This window comes from Schistocerca gregaria, chromosome 1 (assembly GCF_023897955.1).
Source record: "Schistocerca gregaria isolate iqSchGreg1 chromosome 1, iqSchGreg1.2, whole genome shotgun sequence".
NCBI lineage: Eukaryota > Metazoa > Arthropoda > Insecta > Orthoptera > Acrididae > Schistocerca > Schistocerca gregaria.
The window spans coordinates 789,139,403-789,150,585 of record NC_064920.1 but is presented as its reverse complement, the minus strand read 5'-3'; the positions used below and the strand labels follow the sequence as shown (position 1 = coordinate 789,150,585).

The 11,183-nt window shown below is 43.6% G+C and overlaps 1 protein-coding gene across 1 annotated transcript in view; it reads right to left on the bottom strand.

Annotated features, from left to right (window-relative positions):
• Positions 1–389: 389 nt before the first annotated feature.
• Positions 390–11,183, bottom strand: part of LOC126269593 (solute carrier family 22 member 7-like) — a 111,808-nt gene continuing 101,014 nt past the window's right edge. Inside the window, exons 8-9 of the mRNA XM_049974004.1 lie at positions 9,201–9,388; positions 390–758 (exon numbers count right to left, since the gene is read on the bottom strand). Coding sequence (XP_049829961.1) covers positions 546–758; positions 9,201–9,388 — 401 coding nt within the window. The 3' untranslated portion in view covers positions 390–545. The remainder of the gene's footprint in view (positions 759–9,200; positions 9,389–11,183) is intronic.

Below are 11,183 nucleotides of genomic sequence, written 5' to 3'. Positions count from 1 at the left end.
TATAAGTCACGGCACATATTCATTCTACTATACTACACTGAAAGTAAAGAAAAACAGTGACAACTAGTTTTATTTTATTACATTACATTGTGGCTGGATTTGAATGACTTTTTTTACTAATGCTGCCGTTATTCTATAAACGAGATAAGAGATAGAAATAGAATATTTACTTGCGTCATTGCCAAAGTTTAATTGCAAATATTCTTACGAAGTAGACAGTAGCATAAATAACTTAAAAATTTTTTATGTGTTACATTACGCGCTTACCAACTTACTCATTTGACTTCAAGTTGCGGAGTGCATGAAAGAAGGGAGAAAGAGAGATGAATCGTGTGTTTCGATAAGAGGCATAACGGAAGATGACTGAGATAAATAAAAAACGTATAGAGTGCTGCTGTGATACACATATTTATTATAAAACGATGATAACGAATGTAAATTTAGTATAAATATAGTGTATATGCAGGTACAAATGAAAGACAGAAGCTGTCCAGACGTAGCAACACGGTTGAGGTGACGGGGCGAGAGGTCACGTTGCGGTGGCGTTAGAGGGGCGGCGGCTGCGGGGAGCGACGCTGGCGCCGCCGGCGGAGGGCGAGGCAACTGAAGTAGGGCTGGTCGCGTCCGAAGGAGCGCGCCTCGTGCAGCGTCTCGGGCAGGCGCACGTGCAGCGTCTCGGGCAGGAACGACGCCAGCACGGCGCCCAGCGTCGTGATGCCGCCCACCACCAGGAACGGCAGGCGCGCGTCCCATGTGCCCTGCCAACACGCCGCTCTGTAGCGCCCGCGCGGCGGCTCATTTTGCAGAACCGATTTCGGTATATACCGTGAGATGACAAAACTCACGGGTAGGCGATATGCACGTATACGGATGGTGATAGTATCGCATACACAAAGTATAAAAGGACAGTGCATTGACGGAGCTGTCATTTGTACTCATGTGATTCATGTGAGAAGGTTTGCGACGTGATTGTAGTCTTGCGACTGGAGTAAACAGACTTTAAACGCGGGAAGGTACTTAGAGCTAGACGCATGGGAAATTCCGTTCGGAAACCGTTAGAGTATTCAACATTCAGAGATTCACAATATCAAAAGAGTACAGAGAATACCACATTTCAGGCATTACCTCTCAATATGGACAACGTAGTGGCCGACGGCCTTCACTTAACAACTGAGAGCAGCTGGATTTGCGTAGAGTTGTCTGCGTGAAATAACCACAGGAATCAATCTGGGACGTACGACGAACATATCAGTTAGGAGAGTGGGGCAAAATTTGGCGCTAATGGTCTATGGCAGTAGACGACCGATGCGAGTGTCTTTGCTAACAGAACGATATCGCCTGCAGCGCCTGTCTTTGGCTCGTGACCATATTGATTGGACACTAGACAACTGGAAAAGCGTGCCTTGGTCGGATGAGTCCCTATGTCAAATGGTAAGAGCTGATGGTAGGGTCAAGTGTAGCGCAGAACCCACGAAGCCATGGACCCAAGTTGTCAACAAGGCACTGTGCAAGCTGGGTGTGGCTCCTAGTGGTGTGGGCTGAGTTCTTTGGTACAACTGAACCAATCATTGACGGTGGTTATGTTCGGTTACTTGGAGACCATTTGCAGGCATTAATGCACTTCATATTCCCAATCAACAAAGGAATTTTTTGAATCACACTGTTCCTTGTCACTAGACCACAATTTTTCGCGATTGGTTTGAAGAACATTTTGGACAATTCGAGCGAATCATTTCGCCGCCAGGATCGCCCGACATGAAGGCAATTATGGGCGGCTACAGAGGAAGCTTGGGTCAATATTTCTGCAGGGGACATCCAAAGACCTGTTGAGTTCATGCCACGTTGATCTGGTGCACTAAGCCGGGCAAAAGGAAGCCCGACACGATGTTGGGACTTCTGTCACCTCACTGTAAGGATTCCTCCACACCACTAGCGTGCAGAACATGGCATTAGTCCACTTGCAGCATATGTCCTAGAACAAAATCTTTGAATTCTAACTCCATTATGTTTCTTAGGCTCACCTAAACACAATCCAAGTCCAATGCGCGTAAATAATGAACTTCTGACACAGTGAAACGAAGTTGAATCGAACGCTGTCATTCCACACAACACAGTTACATGACGTACTTATGAACGCAGTGACTGTGCGGACACAGAAAACAGACACACAAGTAATTGAAACAAGCTACTTGCTTCTACGTTTGAAATGAAGAAATCGTAAGTAACTAGCGCCGAGGAACTGATTTTAAAATGGCTTGTGACCAAATAATGATAAAAAACAATTTTAAATGAACGCAATCTGTATTCTGCTTTAATTCTGTTACAACAGTGGGTCGAGTTTGTCGGATCGGAGCAAAAGGAAGCATCAGTCGATGATGCCGACCTGTTACTGTGTTGTTCGTGGGATAACAGTAGTTTCTAGCCTTACAATTCACTTTCTCCAGCTTGTAGAAGCACCAACTATACAATTATAGACAGACCTCTGGAAGAACGTCCCTGAGACTCCACGCACTTGGAGAGTATTGTGTGGTGAGGACACTCTAGCTCCAGTCCAAATTCTCGAATTCGTAACCGTTACCGTGATGATGACACCACGTTACCATCCAAACAACTCAAGCTCACACTTTGTGCTGTACTTCCTCCTCCTCCTCCTCTTTTACTTCTTCTTCCTCTTTTTTCTCGTCACCAGTCTTCCGACTGGCCAGATGACGATGATGATGATGATGTTTGGTTTTTTGGGCCCTCAACTGCGCGGTTATCAGCGCTCGTACAAATTCCCAATCTTTGCTCAGTCCAGTCTCACCACTTTCATGAATGATAATGAGATGATGAGGACAACACAAACACCCAGTCATTTCGAGGCAAGTGAAAATCCCTGACCCTGCCGGGAGTCGAACCCGGATCCCCGTCCTCGGGAGGTGATAACGCGACCGCGAGACCACGAGCTGCGGACGCCGACCGGTCCGATGAAACCCGCCTCGGATTCATGATTTACCCTCTTGCGCCAAACTCTTCCCGTCATAGTAGCACTTGCAACCTACGTCCTCAATAATTTGCTGGATCTATTCCAATCTCTGTCTTCCTCTACAGTTTTTACACTCTACAACTCCCTCTAGTAGTAGGAAAGATATTCCCTGATGTCTTAACAGATGTCGTACCATTCTGTCCCTTCTTCCTATCAGTGTTTTCCATGTATTCCTTTCCTCGATGATTTTCCGGAGGATGTCCTTATTTCTTTCTTATCAGTCCATCTAATTTTCAATAGTCTTCTGTAGCACCACATCTCAAACGCTTCGAGTCTCTTCTGCTCCAGTTTCTCTACTGTCCATGTTCATACTACGATACAGTGCCGTGCTCCAGACCTACATTCTCAGAAATTTCTTCCTCAAATTAAGGCCTGTGTTTAATGCTAGTAGACTTCCCTTGGTCAGGAATGCCCTCTTTGCCAATGCTAGTTTGCTTTATATGTCCTTCTTGCTCCGTCTGTCATGGATTATTTTGGTGCTTAGGTAGCGGAATTCCTTAATTTCATCTACTTCGTGATCACCAATTCTGATATTAAGTTTCTCGCTGTTCTCATTTCGCTACCTCTTGTTACTTTCGTCTTTCTTCGATTGACTCTCGGTTCGTATTCTGTAATGATTACACTGTTGATTCCATTCAACAGATCCTGTAATTGTTCCCTTAACTGAAAATAGCGAATCTTGTAACTGATTTTCTTTCACCTTGAATTTTAATTGCACTCTTGAATCTTTTTTTCCGTCATTGTTACTTCGACGTACAGACTAAACGTCCCTTTTTAATCCGAGCACTTAGGTTTTGATCCTCAATTCATATTGTTCCCTCTTGGTTTTTGTACATATTGTACATTTTTCGTCTTTCCCTATAGCTTACCCTTGTTTTTCTCAGAAGTTTGCCGCGCGAGATTAGCAGTTCGGTCTCAGGCGCTGCAGTCATGGACTGTGCGGTTGGTCCCGGCGGAGGTTCGAGTCCTCCCTCGGGCATGGGTGTGTGTGTGTTTGTCCTTGGGATAATTTAGGTTAAGTAGTGTGTAAGCCTAGGGACTGATGACCTTAGCAGATAAGTCCCGTAAGATTTCACACATATTTGAACATATCTTGCGCTATTTTACGTTGTCTAACGCTTTTTTCAGGTCGATAAATCCTATGAACATGTCTTGAGTTTTCTTTAGTCTTTCTTCTATTATCAAGCGAAGCGTCATAACCGATCCTCATCTGTTAGACCCTCAGTTTTCTTTCCGTTCTTCTGCATATTATTCTTGGAAACAAGTTTAATGCATGAGGTGTTAAGCTGAATGTGTGATAATTCCCGCATTTGTCGGCTCTTGAAGTCTTCTAAATTGTGTGGCTGGTGTTTTTCCGAACGTCTGATGATATATCACCAGTCCCATACATCTACACAGCAACGTCAATAGTCGTTCTGTTGCCACTTCTGCCAATGATTTTAGAAATACCGATGGCATGTTACCTAGCCCTTCTGCCTCATTTGATCTTAAGTCTTCCAAAGCGCTTTTAAATTCTAATTCTTATATTGTATTCCATATCTCTTCCCTATCAACTCCTGTTTCTTCTTCTTGTCCCGACACCAGACAAGTCTTCTCACTTGTTTTACAATTCCACTTATTAACATCAACAGAAATTGCTCGTGTACTCGTTGACGTGTTTTCTTCGACGTGGTACACTACGAGCCCTTTCAATTCGGATGTGCGGCCTCTCCTTGGAGCATGACGGTGGAGGTACCCTTCCTCGCCATTGTGTAATTGTAGTGAAAATATTATGCGATGGTGCCGGGCGTTGTGGAGAACGATCTTGATAAATGCGACGAACAGCTCTCTCATTATCGCGATCTTCACTATTCAGAAAGATCATCTCGGTGTATTCTGCAAACGTGTACTCAACCATGTTACTCTAACAGCCGCAGACATGTGAATTAGTCTCGAAACAGGCCAAAGAAGTAGGATGGACGTTAAATGACACCAGCCGATCCGACGTAAGCATCGTCCACCATGACTGCCCAGTTGCGTAGCCACCTAGCAAACACGTTTTCAACCGGCTATAGCACGGAAACGGTACGTTTCCGGACACGTTTCCGGACGTAGGTTTAAATGGTTCAAATGGCTCTCAGCACTATGGGACTTAACATCTGATGTCATCAGTCCCCTAGAGTAACAGCTACTTAAACCTAACAAACATAAGGACATCACACACATCCATGCCCGAGGCAGAATTCGAACCTGCGACCGTAGCGGTCGCGCGGTCGTAGGTTACTATATAAAATATTAGGTACTCACTCCCCCCTACAAGTCCTAGAAATATGTAACGGGAATTTTCTAATACCCTGCATAACTATTACACGCGGAGAGAATATCCGGAACGGAACGAGCTGTTTCTCTTACAACGAGATAGTAAGTTATTTTTCGCTGAAAAAACTAGCCTGTCGGTGGTACTGAAGAAGAGAGGGTTTCGATGGAAAACGTTTTCTGGGAGAAGACGTCAACTTGAACAGAATATCGTAGCCTGGAGCTGCCGCTACTTGAGGGAAGTATGCAAACTTCACGAATTCGTTTGGTTGGACGAAATGTAGGGTAAATGCCAGTGATTCCATACCAGATGCGTGGATTGATGACACTGCATGAGGAACAATGAAATCTCCAGCTAGAGAAGGCAATAGGCTCATTATTTTACGTGCTGGAGCGATCGGTGGGTTTGTTCCAAATGCTTTGTAGTTGTTTTCATCGAAGGTACCTAGGGACCACCACGAGGGAATGACGAGAACGGAACTTAAAGACTGGTTCGAACACTCTTTGCTTCCAAACACAGAAAAGAAGTCTACTGTAATATCGATAATGCACCATATCACTACGTTCAATTAAATATATCCCCTGAAGTCAGCAGCGGGAAGTGAGACGTAGTGAACCGGCTAGAGAAGAACGACACAGTTTCCTTTGATAGGTAAATGAAAAAGGCAGAAGTGCTGGAAATTGCGCTACAGCATAAAACATGTATTATCTTTTACAATGACAAAATTGCAAGAAGAAAATAATTATAGAGCTGCGTTTTCGACCATATCATTCCCAATTCAGTGTAATAGAGCTCATGTGGGTTCAGATGAAGTAAACTGTTGCAGACAGAAATAAGGTTAAAACTGAAAGACTTTTATTTTTTAGTGCGTGAAGAACTGGCAGCATTACTTCCAAAAAATGGAACAAAATAATAAGAGTAGGGAATGAAAGCAACACCAGCAGCAACCAAGATAGTGACAGTGTCATAGGAAATGTGGATAACGACGACACCGCTAAAATTCTTTGCCTTCCACTCGTAGTTGCAAGGAGATACGAGCTGATTTATAAATGAGTCGAAATATTAGAGAGACGCCTCAACGCCAATACAGGGGAAAAAAGTGCAAAAGACACTCCATTTAAAAATCTTACTGGCTTAACAAACATTGCATACATATCAGAATGCTACATATTTATGACGCAAGTAAATGAATCTCAGAAAAGGTGGATAACAGTACAGCATTCAGAGTGAATCTTTCACTCTGCAACGTAATGTGGTCTGTTATGAAACTTCACGAAAGATTAAAATTCTGAGAGGCACCACTATTCGAACCCAGAACGTTACCTTTCCGTGGCACTAAGGAAGAGATCGTTCAGAAATGAGAACCTATGTTTTGGAATTAAGTCCGATAACTATCCACGCTACTCCACCCTGCGCAAACCTACCCCATTCATCTCTCCATATCAGTTGTACCCAACATCCATTTGAACTTGCTTGCTGCGTTCAGGTCGTCACCTCTCATTACAAGTTTTACGCTTCACACTATTCTTCATTACTGTTTTAACAATTTCTGGATGCCTGAGGATGTGTCCTATAACTCCACCCATTCTTTCAGTCAAGTTGTGTCATAAATTTCTTTTCCCAATTCGATTGAGAACCCCCTCATAATTAGCTATTCGATCTACCTACCTGTGCTTCAGCACTTCTCTGCATCAACACATTACAGACGTTTCTTTTCTCTTCTGGACCCAACTGTTTATCGTCCAAGTTTCACTTCCGTACAAGGCTACACTCAAGACAAACATCTTTAGAAAATATTTCATAACACCTACATTTATATCTGATATTAACTAATTTCTCTTCTTCGAAAACACTTTTCATGCTATTTCGTGGCTGCATTTTATATCCCGTCTGTTTTGGCAGCCTTCAGTTATTTTGCCGCACAAACAGCAAAACTCATCTACTACTTTAATTGTCATTTCCTAATCTAATTCCCTCAGAAGCGTCCGATTTATTTAGACCACATTCCATTATCGTTGTTGTACTTATCTTGATGATCACTTACAATCTCTTTTCAAGACATTATCCTTTCCAATCAAACATTCTTCAAAGTCTTTTTCATCTGTCAGAGAATCAATTTTTCTTTCTTCTCCATCACCTTCAATAGCGCTTCCAGATTTCTCCTTAGTTTCCTTTACTGTGTGCTCAATGTACAAACTGAATAAAGTCGGAGACAGGCTATAAAACTGCCTCTTTCCCTTCCAAATTAATGATTCCCTTTTGACTCTCATAATTGCAGTCTTGTTTCTGTACAAATAGCTCACTGTACTCTATCCCTGATACCTTTAGAATCTCAAAGAGTGCACTGCAATACATATTCTCAACAGTTTTGCCTAAATCTACAAATGCTATAAACATTGGTTTGCCTATCTTTAACGTACGTCGTAGGGCCAGAATTGACTTGCGTGACGAAAAGGTGCCTCTTGAAATACAGTGATCTCCAAGGTGTGGGATAGAAAACTATCATTTTAGAAAAAAATCGAAGGAGGAAAATGAAGTGCTCTCAGATAGGAAGGAGTTAAAGGGTCAATATACAGCCTTATAAAACCGAATTTCAGAGGGCTGGAAAGAGTGGAAGAGTATATTTCACAGAGAATCATCTGAGAAAGTACGATCATCATGGTAGATTACTTATTACGCCATTATTATTATACGCATTTACACTACTGGCCATTAAAATTGCAACACAACGTAGATGACGTGCTACAGTCGCGAAATTTAACCAACAGGAAGAAGATGCTATGATATGCAAATGATTAGCTTTTCAGATCATTCACGCAAGGATGGTGCCGGTGGCGACACCTACAACGTGCTGACGTGAGGAAAGTGTCCAACCGATTTCTCATACACAAACAGCTGTTGGCCGGCGTTGCCTAGTGAAACGTTGTGATGCCCCATGTAAGGAGAAGAAATGCGTACCATCACGTTTCCAACTATGATAAAGGTCGGATTGTACCCTATCGCGATTGCGGTTTATCGTATCGCGACAGTGCTGCTCGCGTTGGTCGAGATCCAATGACTGTTAGCAGAATCGTTGGGTTCGCATGGCACCCAGAAAACGTCTGGTCAATGGTGGCCGCGCAGCTGGCTCGTCACAATGCGCCAGTCACTACTCTGGATGAACTGTGGTATCGTGTTGAAGCTGCATGGGCAGCTGTATCTGTACACGCCATCCAAGCTCTGTTTGACTCAATACCCAGGCGTATCAAGACCGTTATTACGGCCAGAGGTGATTGTTCTGGGTACTGATTTCTCAGGAACTATGCATTCAAATTGCGTGAAAATGTAATCACAAGGCAGTTCTAGTATAATATCTTTGTCCAATGAATACCCGTTTATCATCTGCATTTCTTCTTGGTGTAGCAATTTTAATGGCCAGTAGTGTAATAGTTACTTAAGTTGAACTTAACAGAAGTAGAGGAAAACGAAGACTTATAAGATTATAGACGTACAGGTATGGGAACAAAACTTAGCGAGCAAAGAACTGGACAACAAGGCACAAGGCAGGGAGGGGGGGGGGGGGGGGGGGGAAGTGAAAAAATTTGAATTTAACGTTACGTAGTCGATGGGGTCATTAGAGACAAAGCTCAAATTCGAGCTGGGGAAGACTAAGGAAGGGAATCGCCGGTGTGTTTTCGAAGGAATTGTACCGGCATTTGGCATTTGCCTTTAGCGATGTAGGGAAACCATGATTCGATTAAATCTTGGTGGGCGCTAAGGGATTCGTACCGCCGTTCTCTCTCTTGCACCTCCTTGCTCAGTTACAATGGAGGACAAGATGAAAAGGAAGAAGCAGCAGGAGAAAGAGATTCAGAGGTACAGTTCCCAGGCAGAACTTACGAGGTGCACGATGTAGGGCCCCAGGACGCCGAGGATGCAGGCGGCGATGTTGCCGATGGCGGTGCCGGTCTGCCGCACGCACGTGGGGAACATCTCGTTGGCCTGCAGGTAGGCGGTGTAGTTCACCAGCACCAGGCTCAGCCGGATCACCACCGACAGCACCGTCATCGCCGGCGACGAGCCGTGCTCTGCAACACACGCCCGCGGCCTCGTCCCGAATCAGTCACACACACGACACCTGCTGCTGAGGCAGGACGCTGACAGAATCCAAGTGCACGGGCTTGTCTTGTACAAGTAATAGGGTATTACCGCTCGTTCTCTCTGTATTCTGAGCTCTTTATTCCGACCTTAGAAACCAGACAGAAGAATCACCAGATGTCGTCTTGTGGGATATCCTACCGCACTGAAGCATTCGTTTCTCTAGACGTCTGCCCACAGGATGGGAGGTCACGCTTTACCGTCCGGTCGACTAATAGATCGTTACTCAGAGAGCACAGGACGAGCTGTGCCAGGAAATCAGTCATGTCATTTTCATACGAACCATTCTTGTTTCTGCTGTAAGTGACTTAGGGCAACTATGGTAAACCTAAATCTGAGGCAGCTGACAGGAAGGTGAACACTACTCCTCCTGCATCCGTGACAGGAGTTTTAATCTGTGCATCAGCTCTGTGTACCAGGACAAATATTGCACGTCCTAAACTCAAGTGCAGAAAGAGCCTAGCGAGGAACTTACTTACCAAGACAGTCTGGCGGCATCAGAGCATGTGCGCCTGCCCTTATTCATTGGACATATATTACAAATTGGAGACAGCTCTCTGCATCATCAAAGCGTGAAATGTGAGGTTTTCCAAACGAAGTGTTTATCGTCCTATTACATGCGATCCTGAACAGAAGAACAGAAGAGATATTACTTTGCTATGTGTCATCAAGGTGCAAGGTGCTTGCTAGAAATTGTTATTGTTGTTGTCACGTAAATTGTCAAAGTGAGGGGTAACTGGGAAAAAGTGGATGTACGACGGATCAAAAGTAATATGGCACCAAATCGAGACTGGTGCCCTGACGAGAATGATTTATGTTTTGAACGCCATGAGGTAACGCAAATATTGTGAAAAGATGACCCAGTGGAGTGTTAATCTCAATCGCTAGTAGGCAGGTTGGAGTTGGTGCCCACAGTATCCTCTAGATGCTTGCTTGGAACAGCTGCCAGAACGAGACTCCTTCGTTCAGTCACAAAACATAGTGTGCTGATAGGACCAGAAACCAGATTCGGGCCTCTAGCCCCAGTACAGAGATTACGTATGATGCTCATCCTGTCGCCAAACGGGACCTTCGAAAGGTATGAACACGTTGTGGTCTAATTCTGATAGGTCTCACAAGTTTCAGTTAATTCTTCGTAGGAGGACAAGCTGAAATTTCACTGCCTGGTACTACTGAAAAGTGTTTTAATATAAAAATGCACTTTTTTTAGTGTATTCCCTTCTTAGGTTTAAAGTTTTTCAGTCATTAGATTCAATTGCTGAAGTGCGAAGGTCTCCCAAATTCTTAGCTTTAACTCCCATAATTTTCTATAGACTGAATATGTTATTAACCAACAACTGCGTTTAGATGTCACATAGTTTTATAGTTCAGACACCTCAGTTTTCCAATTGACAAATTACACTGGTCGACAACGTTTTCTTCAGAAGACATCTGATTAGTGACTCTAGTGCATACTGTTACACTGAATTCAGATATAAAGTCATAATTTCTCCGTATACACAATTTTTTTTGCCACAGGTACTTTCTGAAATTTTATTTTAGTATTTTCTTTGAGCTGTCATAGGAACCTGTGCCTCTTATGTAGCGATTTAATTCCCACATTATTTGAAGAAATGATACGTAATATCATGTCGAACAACCAAACGACAAGACTCAGCAGGTTCATTTATATTGCGACATGCGAAGACTTTTGCAGACCTGTTAACCTGGCACTGTGATGTGTCA